The sequence below is a fragment of the Ipomoea triloba genome, chromosome 7 (genome assembly GCF_003576645.1).
Source record: "Ipomoea triloba cultivar NCNSP0323 chromosome 7, ASM357664v1".
NCBI lineage: Eukaryota > Viridiplantae > Streptophyta > Magnoliopsida > Solanales > Convolvulaceae > Ipomoea > Ipomoea triloba.
The window spans coordinates 4,288,152-4,313,388 of NC_044922.1; the positions used below are offsets into that span (position 1 = coordinate 4,288,152).

At 35.1% G+C, this 25,237-nt stretch overlaps 1 protein-coding gene across 1 annotated transcript; it reads right to left on the reverse strand.

The window, feature by feature from the left end:
• Nucleotides 1-68: 68 nt before the first annotated feature.
• Nucleotides 69-24,108, reverse strand: LOC116025591 (THO complex subunit 2). Its single transcript, XM_031266863.1, has 33 exons — nt 23,760-24,108; nt 23,451-23,576; nt 21,511-21,552; nt 21,090-21,149; nt 20,900-20,962; nt 20,428-20,508; nt 19,397-19,468; nt 19,273-19,320; nt 19,119-19,187; nt 18,874-19,007; nt 17,481-17,556; nt 16,256-16,449; nt 14,692-14,772; nt 14,126-14,330; nt 13,793-14,032; nt 13,641-13,721; nt 13,427-13,546; nt 13,282-13,341; nt 12,585-12,712; nt 9,062-9,158; nt 8,856-8,984; nt 8,380-8,483; nt 7,650-7,830; nt 7,312-7,493; nt 6,054-6,660; nt 5,835-5,939; nt 5,021-5,176; nt 4,841-4,921; nt 4,097-4,504; nt 2,193-3,254; nt 1,152-1,453; nt 670-764; nt 69-442 (listed from the first exon to the last, which is right to left on the reverse strand). Exons 1-32 carry the CDS (start codon nt 23,892-23,894, stop codon nt 695-697), a joined length of 5,499 nt encoding a protein of 1,832 aa, XP_031122723.1. The 5' UTR covers nt 23,895-24,108; the 3' UTR covers nt 69-442; nt 670-694.
• Nucleotides 24,109-25,237: the final 1,129 nt, after the last annotated feature.

The window sequence follows — 25,237 nt, forward strand, 5'->3', positions numbered from 1 at the left end:
TACATACAATCACGAATTAGTTAAAAAAAAAAAAAAAAAAAGCGGAACATAGGACTAGAAGAAGAATGTGGAGGGAACGCCTGAAAAATACTATATGGAGGAGTGACTATATTTCACAAGGGGAAACAATTGGTACATACATAATCATCATCTCCTCTCTTTGAGGCCAAAGTCCAGGGACTAAGCAGCCAATATCTTGCCTATATGAAGAAAGATCAACACACATTTCACAATTTAATCATTGTTTCCCACCGTTTCAGACTATTGATTCAAAGTAGCTATTTAAAGCATCAGCCCAGGTCACATCAGGCGATATTAGGTGCCGCCCCTGCCCGCCTTTCCAAATTAATTCTTCATTCTCTTCAATGCATACATTCAATAATTTACCCATTCGGTTAAATCTTCGGGTCTGGCACTCTAGCAGCATCTCACCATCAAACACCTGCATGACAAGTCATAATGAGGAGGATGCATATATATTGTTACAGATTGAAAGATTCTTTGAATTTCAAGTAGGAATAGAATTGTATACAAGGACTAGTCACAATAATGAGATTGCCTTCCCTTGACATTTCTCCCAAAAAATTCAATAAAGCCTGCTAAAAGTGATAATACAAACTGACTTGGAATTCACAAGCCATGATAGAGGACAAGTAAGCAATTACGGACCTTGAAGCAACATCATTTTCAACCATTACTTGCGATGACGCCTTTTTGGCTCAGCTCTTTGTCTTTTATCATCATCCCACTCTCTGTCATACATTCTATAGAAATGTAGTCAAGGAATCATATATCCAATGTACATTAATGCAAGGTAAATGTTTCCAACTGAGACCAGTACTTTTCTACTCCAAAATGTTAACAAGTTGTTTTCTTAGCAAAGTGTCATGTCAGGAAAGGGAGTGAAGGAGGGGAGACAGGACTCAAACAAATCCCTCCATTAATAGTCAAAGGAAAAAGAAAGGAGGATTAAATAGAATAACTCGATGTTTAGAAGTTAAGTAATCTAATCACTCAGGAGAACAGCCACATGTCAGTGTTTCAGTCAAAAGAGACCATTTTCTTTAAAGACAAGACACCATTGGGAGAAGAAGACAGATTTAAAATAAGAGCAACAACAACAATAATAATAATACAATTATCAAGGATACGGATCCACATCACGACGATTTGATTTGCTAGTTGTATCTTTTCCATGAATCCTTGGACCTTGCTCCTCCAAGTAACCAGGGCGTTGAATCATACCTGTTTTACGATCTCCCCTCTCTCTTCCATCATAGGACTGTGAGATATTAACAGGAAGGGGAGGAGGAGGAAGAGCTGCTGGTGAATATTCACCAGATTCTGATGGTGCATGCTCTCTTTTTAGTTTCCGCCTCTTTGAAGCTGCATTGGGATCCATGTCTTCCTTTAAAGCGTTTGGTTTTTCCCTTTCTCTTTCCCTCTCCTCCACCTGTAAACACCAATTGAATTATAAAACATACTAATGATGCAAGAATCCAAATCCAACTCTACATTATATATGAATCAACATCCAACATATGGCACAAAAATTAAATTGGCAAACAAATACAAACTGCTAGTATTATCAAAGAAAAAGAAGAAATTATCAAGAGGAAATAAGCAAAATGAAGAATGTGTCATTAACAAAATTATCAACTTAAAAGAAAAGGGAAGTATCCTACTACAACTCCCTAGCCACTCTTAGTAGCTGCTCCACTCAAAGATTCCCATAGTTGGCAAAGGAACAAAACTTAGAGACAACACGGCTAGCATCAACTGGAAATAAATATAAATTACACAAATATCCCTGATGGGATTGTGCCATAAGCACGTGATTTTTAAAAATTTTTTTTTTAAGTTTGAGTATTTACCTGAATTCACCGAAAGTTCCACTTTATACACATTCACACATAAGGCCACACATTAGATAGCATTAAGGCTATAAAATACATGTATGCTCATACACAATCTAGCAATTAGAATGTTAACCATTTAGGAAAACATTTAATACCTAATTTGAATGCAATACACTGGACACAAGAATATTCAAATAATCCAACACAGTAACAATGATGTTATACAAACAAAATCAAAATAATCAGAAAATCTTCTTTAATGCATAGTATTTTATAAGGTCAAAATGGGCATTACATATATTCATTCTGTGGTAAACTCAAAAAAAAGAGTACCTTTATTTGAAGCCCATCTCTTTCTTCCCGCTTTCTATCTCGAAAATCGTCATCTCTTCTACGTTTCATATCATCCTGAAGTAGCGAAGTATTCTCTTCGGATCGCCTCCTCTCTCTCTCTTCATGCCTAGGAGAAAGCCTTTGGCCATGCCTTGCAGATCCAGCGCGTCTATCAGAATCTTCATCTCTCTTACCAGTATTAATGGATTGAGGGACCACATGAGGTGGCAAGGGTGGGGGTGGGGGTAGGCTTTGACTATGAAACCGATCATCTACATGGGATTTCTCTACAGGAACTTCACCATATCTCAACTTGCTTCTGTCATCTTTACTTCTTTCATCTTTACCTAGCCTATCAAAGTTCCTATCCGCACCCCTCTCTAGAACTTTTTCTACTGAACGCTCTCTTATGTGTCTTTCTGTTGATCTATCCCTTTGTTTTTCAGAAAGCACATCATCCCCACGGGACTTGTCGGGACGCTCCCGATGTTCCCTCTCATGTCTTTCAGCACCCTTTTCTTTTGATCTATCAATAGGCTTTTCTGTCTGTCTGTTTGTATTTTGGTCTTCAGATCCTGTTTTATCATAATCTGGTGGATGAAGTTTATCAACAGCTCGACTATCAATTGTCCGTTCTCTTACCTCACCACCATCTATTTCCCTTGGATCAATCTCGCCTTTCCGCCGTTTATTTAGTCTATCTACTTCTTCCGTAGGACTTGCTCTCTTTCTATCAGAAGATTTAGAAAATTCCTGATGAGGAGAATGCACCCCTCGAGAAGAAGATTGGTTATGCACATCGGAAGATTCATTCACATCATCTTTCCCAGTAGTGTGCCTTGGATCAGCTTTTGTTTCATTTCCATGAGTTAGAGATCGTGCAGATGAGCTTGCAGTTTTTGCTAAACCCATGTTACCATTGCCTGGAATTGATGAAGTAACTCCGCCTGACCTATTGTCAGATGGATGAACAACTTTTCCAGATCTATCATCTTTGGCAAGGTCCTGTTTTAGTTTAGTTTGAGATCCAGCTGGAACAGCACGCTTTGTAGCTGCTCTTCCCTGAAAAGAGGTGAGTATTTGAAATTAAATAATGCATTCTTACCTTTAAAATTATAAGAAAACCTTGGTAATTGTATGCAACTTCAGAAGCCATCTAGTCTAGGAAATAGATTTGAAATGAACTACTACAACAATGGATATGGCTCATGCAATCAATTTGATTGAAAACAGCATTTTTAATAAGAGTAACAAACTGCAAAACCTTGGAAAACATTCATTGCAGTTGTAAGCTTTGATAATTTTATACTAATCAACACTCTTTCCGACATTGTCTCTCAAAATAATCTAATTTCCAATTACAGTGATGTGCAATAACTTATATTAAGCCCAAGAACACTGAGACATTGCAATGATGCTGAGATTAAAAAAAAAAAAAAAAAAAAAAGATTTTTGACATAAAAGATCCCGAAATGGTCTAAGTCAACTCAGCGACAATTAAGCAGAAGCTTAGACATCAGCAGCATAACATATGCTAACAGCGAATAGGTCAAGAAATATACCTCAGAATCGAAGGGGTCAATATTTAAAGTGAGCTAGGTTCAGAGATATACTTCAAAGTCAAGGAAGTCCATATTTAAACCCCATAAAGGATCACTCTTTATAGTATGAAAATTTGACAAATCTCGATAACGGCAAGAAACAAATTGTCATACAAAGGCTGAAAGTCTCTCCCAATGGGCATTCCAATTTCCAAATGCCCAGACTTGTTGACGGGGTAAAACATTTACCATATAAAAAATCAATTTTTCAAAACAAATCTTACCCCAATAATTCTTTTCTAAAAGCACACTGATGACAAATTGAAGGTAAATTAATGCAGCCACACAAAATTCTAGTTATACCTCCTGGTTGGAAAATGTCTTGGCAACTGTTTTTGTGTTGCTTTCTTCTAGGGGTTCATTTGTCAAATCATCCATGTGTTTTTGATTCTCCATGGACCTGGATGCACCCGATTGCACAGCAGATGGCCGTGAAGATGAGCTATCAGGGCCATTAGAAGAGGCAGCATTTTGTTTAGAATGCCCCAGATCAGGTTTTTGTGAAGCACTCTCTGTTCTTTCTGATTTCCCATCACCCGCTCTTCCCACAGCAGCAGTTCTACCCCCAGCAGACTCACCCTGAGAGGCATGAATGATGGCCCCATTTTGTATGGCAGATTGGTTTGCAGCTGATGACTTTTGAGTTGGTCCCGGTGCAGGTTTCAGTTCAAGAAAACCCATGCCAAATTCTTCATCTGAAACCCAAGAAGGCTGCAAAAGGCAAATACACTAGTTATTTATTTTTAGTCAATAGCTCGATCAAGTATGGAAAAATCAATAAAATTAAAATAATAATAATAAATTTAGACAATAGTTTGAGAAAATCATCTCAAAGAAAACATTGAATAATTAAAGTATCCATCAATCATCATTGACTTTGTTCCACTTCTGTGTTGACTAGTCAAAATCAATAATAGCCAAAAATCAAGCAAAAGTCTACATTCAATTAAGTTCAACTGTGACAAACATCAAGCAAGTATCTATAGCCAATCAAGTTATTAAAAGCGACAAAATGACAGCTGACAACAAAATCTTCTCAAATTTTACCTTCCTAGCAGCTAAAGCTGCGCCAACACCTGTTGCCAATACCTTGAGATCCTCTCTTTCATCACTTTTAATTTTCCCAACCTGTGTTAAGTAGGAACAAATAACAGAAGCAGTTCATCAAACAAAAATAAGATGTAATAGTACCCCAGTACAAATGCTCATGATTGCAATAAACCTTACCCTCTTTTCAAGATTAATCCCACTCTTACGGGTGACTGGGAAGACATTGGATATTTTTGTCAGCAAAATTAGAGCATTCCGAATCTCCATGTACTCAGTTGACTCCAAGCATTGTATCAGCAACCTTGTGATCCTTTGGCTCCATTTCCAGTGTACCTTTTAGGCAATAGATAAATGAGGCTCTAATATTACAGAGAAAATATTACAAAACTGTCCCATATGGTACTTAGATGACTGAAACTCCAATTTCAAACAAAGGAAACAAGTTCAAATCAACCTACATTTTCAATAGTTTTCCAGAAAGCTTTGAATTCATGATAAACCATTTAAAAAGCCAATAAATAATCAGGATTAAAAGAATTGGTATAAAAACCATAGCCACTGGGCAGGCTGTTCAAATTCAAAAGATATAAAAGATTCTCTATCTGCCACGTTTTCCAAACATCAATAATGGAATTGTGGTCCACAATCCATTGATGATAAAATGCACAAAGAATCAATATCAATGATTCAATTAGGAAACTTAGTTTTAAAATATTTCTGTAACCAATGATTCCATTAGGAAATGTACAAGGGGCCAATGATCCCATTAAAACAGAGTAAAGGTGGCAACATTTGCATACATTCTGTCCCAGACCCTGCATGATGCAGAATGCTGGGCTTGACCACAGTTAATGCAATAGCCACAAGAACAAGAATATTTTCCAGGTTTTCAAATTCTCTCCAGGATCATAAACTAATCAACCATATAGTTTGAAAGTTTGAACAAGGTGGTAAAAACATGAAACTGCATAAATTCAAAGCATGAACCAACCTTAATGAATTGGCTGTACGTGACACGCTGGCTGTTTGGATATCTGTAATAAACAGCAAACCCTGGCATGTTCCCACATTCCCGTTCATATATTGCTTCATCACTCTAGAAAAATGCCAAGTTATTAGAAAATGCATGTAAGAAAATCAAAGGTGTTATTGCTTCTTCAGTCAATTATCCAGGCAAAAAGAAGTCCTAAAATAGACCTGAATCATGTACCTTCCAATAATAAGCTGTCTTCAAAGTCTCATACAGGAACCTTCCTAGACGACCCGCTTCATACTCAGTGCAACAACAAATCATGGGTTGTAATGTTTTGCATATCAAAACATCTATGTGGTTTACAGTGTTAAAAAAGGGAGTTCCAAGTGAATGAAGAGTGTTTACGAACATAGCACAATACACTGCATCAGGCATACTGAATGTACAGCGTGGAAAAATGCAGCGCTGTAGAAATTCCATGTTGATTTTTAATGTATCAGGGCACGAACTCAACCACTTGTCCTTTTCGCGAGATAGACGTCTACGAACAGATGCTACGTGTTCTTCATGTTTATGGAGTTCTGTCGTTAGTCGGTCTAGAGACTCTTGAATTCTTTCTTTATCTTTCTTCCTCTTAGTGATTGCAGAACTAGAATTGTCAGAGAGCTCTTCAAGTGCCTTAAGAGCAGCATGTTGCTTAGCAATCTCAGACTCATAACGATTTCTAGGAACATAGAGATCATAAAGAGCAAGACCCCAAAAGGTAGCATACAGGTCAGGAGACAAGCTATTCCATGCTTTTGAAGGTAACATTGTCTTGATTGTATCAAGGAGGTCTTCCCAACTGAATGCAGAAGAGTTGAAAAATATATTAGCATGTAAAAGACAGTAGTCAGGAAACAGAAGCTAAAAGTGAAACTAGAAATAATGGAGACAGCACACTCAAACTAACTTTGATTTAGGTTGATAACTTTTCCCATGCATTAGAACTAGAATCAAGATTAATCAACCCATTTTCCAGAAATACCAATTGGTATTGTGAAAAGGAGAACTCTGTATATTCCATACTTCTCAGACTAAGGAAAACACATATATATACAAGAAATGTATACTAACTATGGTAGGGATTGGAATTCAATCCCTAAGATTATGCACATCAATCCCTAATATCATGCTAAATATATGCCTACCATGTATAATGTCTAACAGGGATATTGGGAAGATAAGCTCTGTGTGAGTCATAACGAACATTGCAGTGACAAACACTTACTTTAAAGGCCACGGAAATTACAATGATGAAACATCACAAATATATGAATATTCACCTAGATATATTTTGCATGCAAAAGCTAATATTTGAATTTCAGGTTTGTTCAGACTGAGCTGGACATTCACACCCCTTTAACCTAAACATTCAATGCATAACATTTCCAGATTCCTAATAGATGAGAGGTAGGAATCAAAAGTATTCAACAAATTGGGTTCAATGTATTACAAGATAGGCTTGCGAGAAGAGCCAAGATCCAGAACCATTTTGGCACAATCATCCATGCTTTCAGATTCCTTTCCAGCCGTTACAGCACTCATTGCTTCATCATAGTCTAACGGCCAAAAGGCATCTGGATTGTTCTGAGAACGAAAGAGCCTCATAACTGGCCGATAAATTAAAAATGCAACCTGATTGAGTACAACATCAACAACGTTAGAATAATGAAACTGATGCATTACAAGTTGGAAAAAGGGGGGAAATTTTATAACTTTTCACTTGAACACCTAAGCAACAAAATGAAGCACGGAGGAAATTTGAAGACTTGGCTAGAAGAATATAATTACCTCAGGATCAAGATGATAGAGGCGTACAAGTTCATCTAGTGTTGGAACAAGTAGAGCATAGCCAGCTGCTGGAGTCACTGCACTAGACAAAAATTCCACATATTGGAGGAGAGTTCCATGGCATCTATCAAATTGTTCACTGACCATTTTGATGTAAGGAACATCTGCACTTATGACAACCCTGCAAAGAAAGACGGCAAATACTCAACAAGATTTCCATGCTTCACAACAATCATAAAGAATATTGCCCAAGTACAACTGATGAAAAGATTTTGTTGTAAGGTTTGGAAGATTTAGTTCTACACAATATATGTGCAAATTAAAAATGATGAAAAGATTAAAACACAACCTTCATGATTATGTACAACAACAATTCAAACTGCCACTTCCTAGAATATACGGCGTACATAGGTTCACTCAACTGATGGAGGGAATCCAAATAAAACACCGCAAGAACTCGATCACGGGTTCAGTCCCCCCAACCCTAGCAGCCCATGTTGCATGGTAATCACTCTAATAATATCACTGGTGCCCACAATGGGTAGGCCTCCAATTGCCTCTCAAGAGCCCCCAACCCACCTTGGTCTCTAGATTCATGGCATGGAACTAGCTGATATGGAGTAGGGTAAGGACCTCGGATAAGCCATTGGCACCCTGACCCATAGAGCTATTAATCAACATCACCATCTTGTGTAACCCAATAAAAAAATACATAGTGTGTTTGACTTACACAGAACGGTGCTGAGCAACGAGTAATAGAAGAGGAATTGCCAACTTTGGTTCTTCTTTTGGAAGCAAAGCATCTCTTAGCCGGTTAGTGGATTTAATCAATGCCTGCAAACAGAAGCTAAGTGTTTTACATATGGATCTAACAATTTTTAAAAGAAGAAAAATTTGTTTGAAAGCATACAGAAAATGTGGATTAATTTGATATTTTTCTTTTGAATACAATGCTCAGCGTCACCAAATAGAAAACCTGATTCATGTAGTAACTGAAAGAGGTTGGTGGTTGACCACTTGGCCTATCTTATTGCATGTATAAGAAACTCAAACAGGTAATCCCATACCATTTCATGTTCATACACAGATTAATAGGCAATAATACCTATGGCTCACTAATGAAATTGCAGTAATGGAGAAAGTCAACTAGTTTGAGAACTGATTCATGGAAAAGAAAGCAACTAGTTTGGGCAGCATCTTAGGCACCTTATTGTTCCTGGTTATTCCAAATGAAGTGGCCTGATATCGTAGGGTGTCACTTCCTGCCATTGCATCCAGCTGCTCCTCTGTCATGTTCTCTGTGTATTGTACATTAGCCATTTGTTGTATAAGCTCCTGCACATGCATCAAAATTAAGATTGAAGGTGAAAGAAACAATAGAACTGTGAAATAAAATAATTTTCCTAGTTTACCTGCAGGAAAACAAGCTCAATCCCATTTCCTCTCTTCAACTGATTTACAAGATACTGGAAAAGACCCCTTAGTTCCATTGATGGATATTTTTTACACCTGAAGAAAGTTGCAAGAGATTGAATGAAATTCCAGTCAAGTCACATCACAGTGTTTTTTACAAGTATATAACAAAAGATAATACAAGTGCAGCTAAATTACAGAGAAAGCACTCACAAAGCTAATTAAACATCAAAATCATTTCCGGGTTCAACATCAAAATAGTATAAACAAAGCATGAAGAACATAGTATAAACAAAAATAAAAACAACTAAATACAGATAATACCCAGCTAGGCATCGTAAAAAGGATCACGCAGGATATCAAAGACATACTATTATAGAGATTTCCTAAAGCATAGTGTTTAGGATGTGTAGGATACAAGTAAAGCATTGGTTTCCTGGAAATGTACTCAAAGATATGAAGAGCTCAAGCAGTAAAAGGATAGTTTAGTGTGGCTTTTTGAGAACAGAAATGGTACAGAGTTTATTCCCCTACTTATTAGCACATTAAGGGGGTGTTTGGTTCAAGGGATATTTGGAGGTAATGTAACATTCCCAGAAATCTCACATAACCTAAGAATGTGAAGGGAATGTGATTGCCATTAAAGCAATCAAAAATGAACTAAAAACAAAGTTTGGGAATCTCACAATCCCTACAGTAACCCACATCCCCTGAACCAAACAAGAGAATCTAATGTTACCATATTCACATTCCTGAGGATATGTGAGATAACCTGAACCGAACACTCCCCAAGTGTGAACATATTCCCATGAAACTTGTGCATTCATTATAAACCAGCAACTAATATGTTTAGGGCTCAAAGATTAACTGTATTTTAATTTAATAGACACCATACAGTCAAGCACCCTGTTTAAAAATAAAAATAAAAAATAAAAAAATAAAAACATAAGAAATTATTCGCTGGGTAAGGAAGGTTTTAAAAGTTAAAAGGAGTTAAAAGGTAATAAATAGTACAAGATGAATTATCACACTCATTGATGGAATGGCAGTGCAACACCCAGCTTAAGAGTGCAAGTAAAAGCATACTCTAAGTAGCGAAGTCCATAGAATAATACTGAATACATAGTCATGCATAAAAGATTCACAGGTCATCAGAAGTTAGTTGCATTAGCATTCTCATCTGATGAAGACATTGCTTCTTCCCAGGAAATGGTAGTAAGACCATTCCCCTATTTGTATGTTCTTCAATTATCTATTCATAACCAAACCATCCAGACACTGAAATTAACAGTGCACATGATCCAGAAATGCCCTAGTAGCAACACACTGGGTATGTCAAATGTATAGTCGTAACATTGAAAACATAATAAAAATAACTAAAATGCAGGCCAATATTCATTTCCAGCATAACATTATTAAATTAAACACCAATTGGACTAATCAATTTCTCCCAACAAAATCAATCTTATATGACAAATAAATATTGGGACACAAAACAATGTTGTAAAATATCTCAGAGAAAAACTTATGCATCTAATGAAAGACATCTCACTCATATTATGTTTGAGCAGGAATGGCAAACTTGTGAGCTTTGGAGATGAAACCAAGAAAATAGTTCCAATGAAAAGGAAACACCTCTGACAAAAATTGCAAAACTCTATCAAGCACTTGCTGGGCAGAAGGCAAATCTTCAAAAAAGCCCGAAATACCACACAATGACAAGGAGGCGTGTAATCAATCATACTAGAAATAACCCCAATAGCCAACTCAAAATGTCTATGACCAACAAAACAGTGTCCTGTCATGCCCTTGTATAAAGAAAGCAAATCTTCTATTCTCTGTAACCTTGCTTTGTGGATTTTTGAATGATGCTCACACTTTGGGTAAAGAGTCTACATCCATATGATTAAAAAATGATCAAATAAATTCCAACTTCCTATTTGTCTTGGAATATCTGCATGAAGAGAGAAGTCATCAAAACTAGACCCCTACTAAGTGACATCAACCCATGTGCATCAAACTTAGTCCCATTGCTGATCAAGAGTTCCTAGAGTCTAGAGACCAGGTCCTAATTATATGCCATCCAGGGAACATTGACTCTGGTACGCACACAAATACTAAAAAATATGAAATAACATGAACAGCCGATCTGAAGTACCTATAACCACCAAAAAAGTAGTGCGCCCACACCCCTCTTTTAAACAGAACAATGTTCTACTGAGTATAAACCGTGCTCACAGGACTTTCAAGTGATGGCATACTTTTGAGTAAGGAGTCTACACCCATGCAACAAAAAAGATCAAATAAGCAAGCATGATTCCTTTAATATCCTATTTATCTTGGTATAACTTCACAAATAGAAAGACCATCCAAACTAGATCCCCAACTAAGTGAAATCAATCTTCGTCATGAATTTCAGTCCCAATAGCTGATCAAGAGTCTCTAGAGTCTATAGACCAAGTCCTAATAATCTGCCATCACGAGGAAGATTGGCACTGAATGCACAAAGTTTGAACCAAATAAAATCAATCACTTATTCACTTCCCCAAAAGAAGCAAATTAACCAAATTGTATCCAATGAAAGTCCTTAAGTATCAGCATTTTATATCTCCAGAAGGATAGATATCCAGCCATCCAGGCATTTCATTTTTTCCAGATGATGGTTTAGCCTTTAGACAATTCAGAATCTTCAATAAGCCAGGTAGAGCAAAAAATCTTAATTCTTCTCAAAGTTCAGAACTTGAACTTCAAACAGGAAAGGGAGTTATAGAAGGAAATTGTTAATTCATTAACTTTTTCCCCTCCAACAGAAACTCATAACCAAATCAGATTTTGCAATCTTTGTCCCTTCCAATAGAAACTCATTACCCAATTTTATATCTGAATACTTCCTGCCTAAACAAGAAGCCAATGCTGATTTAAGAGGCTAATCAAAAGCCACCCCAGGGAAACCAGCAAGGATAGCATCCCCTGCTCCAACCACCCAGCATCTTCACAGGTTAATTTGCAACCCCAACACTGGGTAAGTACCCCGTGAAGATCTAATTTTTCTGCACAAAGCAGTGAAGGTGTAACACAGTTACAGATAAGGCCAAACCAGGACATGAAAACCAGTTTTTTCTTGGGTAGCAGAGTATAATTACGAAAGAGGGGGAGAAAAAAAAATGCACCCCAGTACATTCAAGTTAAAAGCACAAAGAGAATGAGTGGGGTTGGTTACAGCCAAAAACCAAGAAAGTTAATCAAGCATCTTATGCAATTTAACACAAATGAAGCAATCAAGGTAGAAATATGGCTAATGAAAGTTAATCCAACATCTTATGCAATTTAACACAAATGTAGCAATCAAGGTAGAAATATGGCTAATGAACACAATAAACACAGAATTGAGGAAGCTAATAGACCAAATATTAAGAATAATGAACAAGATAACTGGGACAGTATTTACACTTCTGCAAAATAATAATAATAATAATAATAATAATAATAATTAAAACTATCACCAAAAAGGATTGTACATACAGATGTCCCCAAAATGATGCCAAAGACTGGAGCCAATCTGACAAATTAAGACCATCATCTTTTAGCTTATCACGCCCACTCTGTGCCAGGCGCTCTATTACAACATATTCCAAAATATCATACTCCAGCTGTTTCAGAATAAAGTAGCAAAATAAAATTTAAAAAAAATTAAATGAAAGTTTATTGTCAGGTACAAGCACTGCAATAGAGAACATCAGATATGTATAGATGAAAAGTAAACAAAGGATTCACAGGAAATAAGAAGACTGGGCAACTGCTAGCAACAACAATTCAGTAGGTTGGTTAAGCATCTCATCATTATTATATTATGCTGTATGTTAATGTTTTTATTTTATAAACTTTAATAAGTAATAACTAATAGTTTCCTTCACAAGAAAAAGGCACCAAGGTGGTGTAATCAAAGAGCTTTAAATTCAGATGCGAAGAAGAAGAAGAGACTCAAATAAAAATATTCTAACATAAGCAAATAACAGGCCCCAAAAGCAGGAGTTTCTTCTTTCCCCCTTTATATCAGGGAGCAGTATAGCAAACTACATCAGTTAACTAAATAAGCATAAACTTCCTAATCCTTTCCTTTATATTAGGGACCAGTAGTTATAATTTTGCAGCCTCAAAGGATGGGGTGAGATGTGTAAAACATGTTTGAGCAGGAAAAGGAAAAGAGATAATCGCAAACCTGTGTCAAGTACTTAAATGCATCAACAACAGGGGTAATCATATCCCTATAAGCCTCTATCTGCAAATTGGAATTGCAAAAAAATAAAATATGTCAGCATGAAATCATATTATAATTCAAGAAGCATATCTAAATAAAACAGCACCTGGTGAATTATTGTCCTAAGTACTGTCATTGGATTGGCATGAGCTAGTTTTGCAACCATTCGCCCAAGTTGTTTAAGATTTTCTTTAGCAAGGCGTTTTAGAATCCTTCTTGTATCCAACTGTCACAACATGATATTATGAGTGGGTTAGTAAAGTAGAAAAAAGAAAGTGAAAAACTAGAAATAAGATGAAAAGACATTCAACAGTTAATACCTTAGCTGTTTGCCTTGCAGCAAAAAGCATTGGAAGTTGCTCATCATCTTTCTCCCATTCACCATATAGACGATAACGAACCTAAACAAATAAGTATTAGGCAGACTAACAAAAACAAAATGAATTTCAAAACTTGCCAGCTGCAAGCAAACCTCATATGGTAGGAGACTCAGAAGTTCCCATATCTCTTGCCCAACTGCAGGATTTGCCGGTATCAGCTGTAAAGAAGGAAGTAGGCATGCTCCTAGTGCTCCCTCAATTCTTAGCCTAGCATCCTTTAAATGGATGCGAGGAGTTTGGTTTCCACCAGTGGTCAATTGAGAATTGAGATCTCCACTGCTGTTAACAAGTTCCAGTGCACAAATGTAGTAACCCCTCAATACTCTGCAAACCTGCTCATTGATAAAGCAGAGAAGTGAGAAGACTGTTCTTGTGATAAACAAAAGTTGGCAACCCAAAGAACCAAGAAAGTGAAAAGGTCAGACCTTCTGCAGTAATGAAGTGTCTCGATATAGATAAGGACCCACACAAGCAAGCATCTCAAAAAGCTGTGTTGGAAGATCAATGAAAGGTCTACTACCAGATGAATCAGTCACATCCGTTGTGTTAGTACTACCTCCAGTAGGCAACCCCAGAAGCTGAGTTTTGCAAATTAGGTCATATCCCGGTGAAATTGATCTTTCAATAAGCCTGATCATAAGTTGAGCATGGCAGATTTAAAATATGAAGATACCAACAGAAAAGATGTGGAACAAAAGAAGGAAAAAACAAAAAATAAGAAAGTAGTGAACATGGATCCATGTAGGCACTGAAAAAAAGTTATCAGTTCTGCCACTTGGGGAATTCATTTACCTTGAGATAACCAAACACTTATGTACAATACATTAGAAAGTTAAAAAAATACTAAGCAGATCCATGCCGAAGACAGAAAGAAATACCAATTTTATTTTACAGGGACTATACAAAAAAAACGATCCTTACAATCATACAACATATATAAATACAATTTTAGTTCTCTATCACTAAACTTTAAAGGAAAAGGAAGATTCACCTAAACAAACCACTGCATATTTCCATATGCTCCACTGGATTAAGAGGTGAGAGACGATCAAATAACATACGAGCATGATACCTGACCCCAAAAAAAAAAAAGAAGTTAAAATTAAAAACAATGCATAACCCTAAAAGCATAAAGAAATGGGAAAGAAACGTTCATTCTTTGGATCAAAGACAAAATACAGCACAAGAAAGAAAGAAACAAAATTAAATTAAAAAATATGGAAAATATTAATATGCCAAGGATGCATCACAACTTTTTCACACTACATTCAGCAGTTTGGTAAAGGTAAAGTGGAAGAAGGCAAAGATCAGTAAGCCACTCCTTTGGCTAACAAATAGAAGATGAACTGAAGTAACAGCATTTTCAATGCGCTCTAAACCAAATGAATTGAACCGTATGCATCACTTTTACTTCCATTAGTTAATCTAAGCAACACTAGCACAGAAGAACATATTTCTGTATGCATCACTTTTACTTCCATTAGTTAATCTAAGCACCACAAGCACAGAAGAACATATTTCCTTATGTATAGCTTCAGTGTTAAAAAAAATAATTGACATACAACCCATGTCAACATAAAACTATAATGACCAAATAGAGAAAGGATGGTAGGAGTAATCCAACAATACAAGGCTTAAAAAAGGGGTAAGTTCAACTTTTAACTCTGACATTAAATTTGACCACATTTAGTCCCGCGATTTTACTGGCATTAACACATTTGACCCTTTATTAGACTATTACAATAACAATTTTTGTCAAAATAACGGTAGTTTTTAGGACAATTTGGTAATTTTACAATCTTATTCTCTTGTTAAAAAACATTCGTAAATGATATAATAAACAATAATTTGCTTTTTAATCTTTTGAAAATTAGTTTTTTTTTCTATATTATATCATTTATTTTAAGCAAGAATAGAATATCAAAATTATGAAATTACCAAATTGTCACAATAATTGAAGTCAATTTGATAAAAACTATAACAAAGGACCAAATGTGGCAATGACAGCAAAATCGTGGGACTAAAAGTGGAAATTGTTCAAAAAAAGGATGCTCTAGAAGACAATTCAGCAAATTAGAATATAGCATATAAACAAACTCTTTAGACAAGTGGAAATCAGCTAACACATTCTTAGATCAAGGAGCTAAAATTCCCAGCATATGGTGAAGCTCACATGCTCAAGCATGAAGCCTCAAGAAACCGTATTAGGATTTTAGTCCTGCTAAATAGGCCTCGAACTAACTGGTATTTACATTATCCTTTATCTATTCTTGAAATAACCAGATATTAGCTTTTTACCATATCTATACTGTAAAGGGTGAGCAGGATCATCCTCTTATAAGGATTGAGGTAAAGCACATCGCAACCCTCAACTCTAGTATCTATTTCCATTATTAATATGTGGAGAGGTGTTCCAATTCCTCACCCAGCCACCATCCATATAATGTGATTATTTATGCACCAAACACTACTGTATGGCACCACTTGAAAAGTCTTATTGCACAAACATCAACAAAGCAGTCGTGCTAATAGGTATTGCAATATTAAAAACATACCAATCATCCACAGCAAGAAACCCCATAAGTAGGCCCAAGGGCTGACTATCTTGTAGTTCTGAGGATCTATCAGTGACTGCATCTGATTCCATATCCAAGGCAGCATAAAGATCAACTGTTACATCTCCTTGTTTCTCATCATCCATGAGATCCTTTCCAGTAGCAGCAAGATTTATTCTTCCTATTTTGTTTGCCTGGTACATATCCCCACAAATACATGTGCTCATATGGAATAAAGAGCATAAACACCAACTTTTATCAACATTTAAAAGCAGACATGTAAAGTAAACATATAACCTTCAAAAAGGGTCAAAGTCATTATCAGCAATTAACATGATAATCAGGATTATTAAGCATATCATGAAAAAAAATTGAAGACACTGCACAGGACATAGGCAAGGTGTGAACCCATTACACTAATGATCAATAGTTGACCATTTCCCCAAATCCCAATTTTGAATATCAAGAAATGCACAGGAAAAATGTTTAAGAACAAAAAAATAAATAAATATCAAGTGTTATTACAAGGAAAACAAAAATCTAAAATAAGCACAAGGTGGACAGGTATCAGTTGGTTTTGGTTGCCCTTTATGTTTTTTTGCACAAGACTTCAAAGAAATTGTCCAAAATTAGTTAACTAAATTGTGGGTTTAATTACATTCCACAAAAAGGCAACTCACAAATGAATGCATGTTCAAGCCACCCCCATTCAATGCAAGGTCAGATGAATTAAAATTTAAAATGCAAACCAGTTTATCACTTGCATAGAGGTTGAGAGCTTATGCACTAGGTCCAACATAACAGAAAGGTGCAGTGCCATAAATCCCAGGCATACCATCCAAAACTTAATTCACGAACAATAAAATTGGCTACTTTATTTGTATGTTATACATAGATGGATTCACTATTGATAGTGTCTACTCTGGTAGACCATACCGAAGCTTTAATATTCAAAAAAAATTCTGTTTTCAGAATGAAAGCAGCAAAATAGAATTATTGATGTACTTGGGACTATGATAAATAGGAAAGGATGCATATACAAGAAAAATTCCCCGAGTCTCCCAAGTGCATTACCTAAATAAGAAGGAAAGGATGGGAATGAACTGTCCAAAACGCAGAATATATAGAGAGAAACAAGGATAAAATGCAATGTACAAGGATGGAACTGGAAATCAATGCATGAAGCAAACATTGAAAACACACACATAATCCACAAATTACCTACCTCCTCGAGTCTCTTAGCAGAGGATGCACTATAATGCTCAAATGCCTCCTCATCCTTGGGAAGTAAATGCGCATATCTAAAATAGAACATACATCTTGGTTAAGAACAAAAGCAATAGAAATTGAGAAGCATGCAATAGAACTTTCGCAATCACACAGAAAATCATCTTTTAAACGCAAACAGCTATCAGCAAGTACAAGAAGCTTCCAGGGTAAATAATTTTGTCAGTCGCACAGAAAATCATCTCTTAGAGGGAACCATCGATCAGAAAGAATAAGGAGTTTACAGGATTATCAACTTTCATCCGATCATGTTCATGTGCCATTACACATGCATTATATACTATAACAATAATCATTTGATACTCTTACCAATGATCATTAAGAGAAAGCAATAAACCTAAATTGAATTTAATGAGCTTGAACAGCTTAACTGCTTAAGCACAAAAAAATAGGAGGACGTTCAAGATTTTCATCTTCGTATTTCAGAATTTAAGTAATGTCTGCACTTGGGCTACAACATGTATCATTATTTTTCAGATTGATCATGTTGGTGGATCAATCATTTTTGCAAGTTATGTTAATGTAGCACATATAATCCAGCATCTTTTTGTTGATTCTCTATCTCTTGTTATGCAAGAGGCAAAATGATAATCAAACAATATGGACTTTAAAGTAGTTGATGATGCATCCCTGCTGTTTAAACTGAAATATGGAAGAATCAATAGGAACATATAAAGTTTGGATAAAGTTGCTTTGGAAAACACTAAAAGTGACTCATATCATTAAATTTTACTCCTGCTCAATAATTATTTTCTCCATGGCTTTTCACACAGATTGTTAGGTAAACAAGTTGTGTATAAAAATATCCTAAATGATTAAATATGGGCAAAGAGTTTCATATCCCTTTTAAATGATAGAAGGTACGAATGAATAGGAAAAGTTATGTACAAAAATAGCACCTTTTCATAGGAACCAAAGTTAATTGGACATCAAAATAGATAGCAAGGAAAAAATAGTGGAACAAAGGGAATGGCAGTTTTCATTTGTGGAATAGCTCGATATTCATGCTAAAGAATACTACATCATGGAACTGAAGTTAATTGGACATCAAAACAGATAGCAAGGTAAAAATAGTGGAACAATGAGAATGTCAGTCTACATTTGTTGAATAACTTCAGTATTCATGCTCAAGAATAATAATTCATGGGAAGAGTGGGGAACAAAGTAGAACAGAGGGTTAATTACCAAGAGGGCAAATACAAATGGGTTACTAGAGATGAAGAATTGAGATTTTAGACCTAGATGTAGTTAAGTGACTCATTGCTCAATATATAGATGCAAATTGTAAACCAAAAGGATGCTGCTCCAGAGGGGTTACAAAAGAGACTTACATGCTTTCAACATCAATGAAGTCCTTTTTCACCAGCAAGGCGGTAAGCTGATACAGACCACTTGGCACAGGATCATTTACTTCTATACGCTGGTAGTATTGAAATTTATGGCCAAGGATTTGAGAGGCATGAGACTGCAAGTCATCATGTAGGAGTAAATTATTCACTAAACTTAGGAGAAGAGCTGACACCAAAAGAAGGGCCAGAAAAATGAACTAAGAGTACTGCAAGGCATGCATCCATACCTTTGGAAATATAGGGATGAGGTCCAGAAATACACTATTATCAGGTTGAAATTCAAAAAACTCCAAAACCTAACACATTATGTACCAATTAGAAACTCAAAGAGGAATTAAAATAAGCACTACCAAGAAACAATAAGTCAAGCACAAAACTTACAATGTCAAAGACTCGGTTCGGATCAAGATCAAAATGTCCAATTAATGACTGCACATAATACAATACTTAGAAACATGGTAAAAAAAACATATTATTCAATGTAATGCTTAGTCCAAATGACAACCTTAATTATGCCAACTGTTGCATCTGATATATTTTGGCTAGAAGCTTCAGGAATCTGGCAAAGTAGAGTAACCTACAAACCACAGTCATTTTACATTCAGGGTGAATGGAATAAGCAAAAGTTAGCAACAAAAGAATTAGAGCATAAGACAATATCCACGTGAAGAATGGAAATCACATAAAAACACAATCCAGAAATATTAATGATTAAGGACTATCCACATCTACATAAATAGTTAAGTGGGTAAATCATAATGCAATGATTAACCTCACAAGTATATAAGAATATTTTCTTTTAAGTAAAGAATGAAAATTGGAAAATTGAAAACACGTGTAGAAATGACCCATGTTTAAGAAGATAAGAAGAATGCCATAAACCTTGAAATTTTTAAATTTAACAGTCATCACAATTCACATAGTTCAGGTAAAAGAGGTCACACAGATGTCACTGTGGCGTCCTTTGGGTACGGAGGTAACTTTGTCAATTGTCTTATAAGATATAAATATAAATGTGTAGCGTCATTATAAACATAATTTTATTTGAGAATTACATGTCTTTGATTCTCTTGTTTTATTTTAATATTTTAGGTATAAAAGAAATGTTGCATACTTGCATAGTATAATGGAGATTTAAATGATGTTTAAGTTTATATTTATTAATGTAAAATGTGATAGTTTGTTAAAATTGAAAGTTTAGAATGTTAATTTTAAAATGTCAAAAAATTTAGTTGAGCCCACTCAATAGTCCAAAGCTCTAGGGCGAGGGCCAAAAATTTTAAACCTGACCAAAAAAATGGATAAGCCCAAACCAATAAACACGACAACCAGACAAGGCTAGAACAAATTCGAGCGGGTAAGCCCAATTGACATCCCTACTTACAAGATCAACAATCTTGACCTTTCAGTGTAAGCCCACATCAAATGTTAACAAAGTATCGAACAGACATCAACTAAAAAATTGAAGAGAAAAGAGAGAGATACATATAAACAAACACACTAAAACGAAGGAAGAAAATGAAAGAAGATAAATACCAGTTTGGCATAGCCTTCACTCTCTTCTCGAAGAAGGTTAAACTTTGTTTGCTGATAAAGAAGGCGAGTGTTTACCCTGACCTAAAACCCAAACAAAAGGAATATAATGAGAAGGTTTACAGAACAGTTTCACCAAAACAAATTATGCTAGTTTACCTATATTCCATACTTCTTCAGTTAAACCATCAGTTACATAAGCAAAGGCAATAAATGACTATCCAAGCAAAAATAAAAAATAAAGATAAAGAAAATAAATCAAGTTCATAGGGCTTTAAGACCTAGACTAGAATAAGTTAAACACTTTGACAAAACCGCCTCAATGTAGAAATCAGAGATGCTTTAATGCATGCATCACCAATTACCAAGCAGGCATGTAATCTAATGAAACATATATGCAGCAAATGGAAATCTGTCCACAGAACAACAATTATATCACCTAATATTTTCACCATATCTGTATGATGTTCACTACCTCTTTTGACTTCAAATCAGCAGCCTTTATCTTGATCATGTCCGCTTCCCACAGGAATTCTTCCTTCAATCATTGTAAAATACACATAAGTATCCTCTTTCTTTTTATAATCAGTTACACAGCCATACTCTTTCAGTCAACTAATCACAGTACAAATCATAAAGCATCTCTGACTTCGTTTCAAAGATACCTCACATCGCTCCTGAAAAAATCTTAAAGGTACCAATCCAGATTCCATTAGCCATTTTGCCTGAAAACCAAAAACAAGAAGAAATCAATAACAGACAGAATTGTGAAGAGAACAAACAAACAAAAGGTTTTCATATGACATATAACGTTTTCCACTAGGCACTTTTCAATTTTCCAGTGCCTAATACACTAAAAATTGATGAAAATGTTTTCAAAGAAAAATGGTTTTACATAAAATGGGCGAAATTGACTTCACTAAAAAGGAACTATGAGTGATATGAGATTTATAAGCAATTTTACCCATGAGAGTAAAGTGAAGTTGATCATGTAACTTTTCAGAAATATGAGACTGGCAAGACCCCCCCCCCCCAAAAAAAAAAAAGAAAAAAAAATATTTCAAGGCATGAATGAATTTGACTAACCAGCTTGATAAGACGTGCACGATATTCTCCGGGCAAAGTGAGCTGCATGGTACATAAGTAAGCATATATTAGCATGAAACTTTATTCACAGGGAACAGTTTAATCTTCATCAACTACACTGATAAGTGAACACTAGCAAACCATCATGCAGAACAAATATATTGAATGAAAATAAATTAATAAATCAATCAATTAAAATTCTTTTAAAAAAACAAATGAAAAATAATTATTTTTTCAATGAAAATGAACAAGAAATTACAAGCATACCATTACTTATTATGAACTAGTGCTTAGCACAAGAACTATGCCACCAAACACATACTTTAATAAACCAAAAAAGAAAGGGTAGGGGCTCTTTAGTTATGTTTTCTATTTTCAGTTTTCCAAAATTTTCCAAGTTTTCATTTTCTATTAGGAAACTAGAAAACATTGTTCAAATTCAGTTATTTTTCAATATATAGCATTTGAAATTGTTTGCTAGTTATTTTCTTCATATTAAAATATGAATACCACTGGTAAGTGAAAATAACATTAAGTACTGATGGTGGTGTGGGCATGTGTGAGTGTTAGGTTGGGTCAAGATATCCAAATTTTATTTCAAATATCTAAAATTTTCAAGTGATTTTTTTAGACAAAAATATCTGAGTAATTTTCAATTTCATTAAATTCTGGTTAAAATATTTCAATTAATTATCATTTAATATTAGTATTTAATATATTATATTATATATTAAATGAATTATTAATTGAAATATTTTCACCAGAACTAAACCTATAGGGATTCAAGTTAGGTAAAAGTAAACTTTTAAGTTTTTAACCCCCACTATCCAAACTAAATTTATATTTGGATATACCATATTTTGGTGTAAGCAATCAAATATATCCAAAATCCAAATCTTGGTTTGGATTTTGAATTTTAATATAGATAAATTGAATAACGCCTACCCTAGGTGTGATGCAAGTAGCTAGGGTAGGGTACATAGGTGAGTGAAAATAAAAGTGGTGATTGTAATAGAGGCAATGGTGGCGCAATGAGTTGTGGGTAGGTATGGGTGGTGACAATGGAGGATAGGTAGGTAGGGGTGGTGATAGTGGGGAATAGGTAGGTAGGTGAAGGCAAACCTAGATAGATAGGTGAGGCGAAAGTTTGTAGGTAATGATAATGATGATTATAGGTAGGTTATGTATATTTTTGTATTTAGAAAATGTAGAAAGCATGAAAAAAGTGTTTTTCAAATACTTTTCTTAAGTTTGAAAATGGATAATTTGGATACAAAAAACTCCATATTTCCCTTTTTGAAGAAAACAAAAAATTTCTCTTGTTACTAAATAAGCCCCAAGTTTTCCAACAACAGTTAGCACTAGAAGAAGGACCAAAAGGTTTACATATTTTCATGATTCACATAAACAAACTTATCTAATCTAATTGTGACTTCCAGTGAAGTCCAAGACCATCACAGCATCACTTACACCTAAAAATATTGTCTAAAAATTTCAGTTAAAGCAAAGACTTTAGGTTAGATCTCAGTATCTTTTAGCAGTGTCATCTTATCAAAATGCCCCACTTCCTTGATCAATCCCTAGCCGTTTCCTCATTTCTCCAAATAGAAATTTCATTAGTAAACTCCATTTGTCAACTCCACAAATCTACCAAACAAAATCAAAATTAAGTCCACAACACTAGCCCTTTGGTTCCTTATTCCATTCATCAGAGTAACCTACAACTAGGACCCAGGTTTCTGTCTTTTAAAGCGAATTTGCGACTTCACATCTTCAAAAGACTGAAGTCTAATAAAATGTGGTCCAGAAAATAAAATAAAAGTGTATCTACCAGCATGGAGTAAATTGAAATTTGAAAAAATAAGAGTAAAGGAATAAGCCACTCTGTGTGTGTGTGTGTGGAATGCACAAAACAACGGATATATCAAAACAAAACTTACATCTTGAGCTATTTGGGTAACAATATCAGCTAAGTTGGATCCTATTTCATCCTGGCAGACATCATCCATAAATTCTGCAGACTCCAATGCAGCTTTGCATTTCTGAAATGGCAACTCTCCTCTAACCTACATTCCAAAAAACAAATAAAACCCTCAAAATTGTAAGAATTTACTGAATTTTACGCCCAAATAAACAGCAATTACATAAACCTAAGCGGAAAGGAGGTATAACTTCAACCTAGTGAACCCGAACACTTCAAAACTTATAAATGAAGATTAAAAGGATCAGTAAAATATACGGATAAATACCATAGTCCAGCAGAGCTCGTAGAGAAAGCGGAGGGTTGGCACAGGATTAGGGAATTTGAAGCTGGAGTTCCCATTCTTGAATTCCTTTATGGAGTCTTCAGTTATGTAAATGCACTCCACAGGTGGAAGAGACATTGTTCTTCAAAAACGCCCCCAAAATCCTATACCTAGGGTTTCAGGACTAGCAGATTGAAGTTGCGTCTACAAAGCAGAGCAAGAAAGGAGCATGGGGCGTTTCATGGGTTGAAAGGACGGTGCTAGGGTTTCAGGTGCGAGGGTCCGGGAAAGGCAGGAGAAGATGCCTTTGATATTCTGCTGGTTGAGGTTGAGGTTGAGGTTGAGGAGCTCAAGCCTTGAAGAATGAAGACTGATAAATATACGGGTCGGGTCTCGATCCATTTGAAAATTTACGGGTTAATACATAATTTAGTTATCATACTATAATGCCCTGTTTGATAAAATTGGTGTTAGCTGATTGGGTTATAAGGTATGGTTAATTGATAATAATAGTTGATTGTAAAAGAGTGTTTGGTAAATTAGATGATAGCTATTTGATATAATTTATTCTTTTATAAAACTAATTGAAAAAAGTTGTTTTGAGCAACTTTTTGAATTTTAACATTTTTAAATTACAAAAAGTTGATTAACCAAACATTTATGGCAAAAACTTGTGTGAGACCGTCTCACCATGAGCCGGGTCGGGTCGGTTCAAGATGCAAATGTAACACTTATATACACAAATGTTATACTTATATGCTCAAATGTAATACTAATCAGGAATAAAATTTTTGTTATTTATAAGGATAAATGTAATACTTTTATGGGAAAATACAATACTTTTACATTTCGATTCAAAAGTATTACATTTTTCCACAAAAGTATTATATTTGTCCTTATAAGTGAGGGGCACTTGTCAACATTACTTATCATGAAAAATATATTACTTTTTCTCTAATAAGTAACAAAAATTGTATTCTTAATTAGTGTTATATTTGAGCATATAAGTATGACATTTGCACATATAAGTGTGACATTTGCATGGTGCATTGACCCGACCCGACCCGTCTCATGAATAAGGATCCGTGAGACGGTCTTACACAAGTGTGACCCAACACTTATTTGTTTTTTTTTTAACTAAGTCAAACAACTAATAGTGGTCAAATAAGTCAAAATTGACGGATAAGCAAACTATTTTACCAAACATGGCCATATTTTTTTTTTATTTAGTCTTAAATGACTTTTTGTGATTAATCATGTCCTCACTTTTATTATTTTATTCAATTGAGTGATCTGTTAAGATAATTTGGTAATTTCACCCCTATTAATACTCAACTCAATCCCTCGATTATAATAATTTTACCCAAGTTAATATTCAACTATAGTGGTTTAACTCAATTTAGTTTTCGATTATAGTGATTTTTTATCAATTTCGTCCTTGATTCTAATAGTTGAGGACTCAATTGAGTAAAACAATCAAA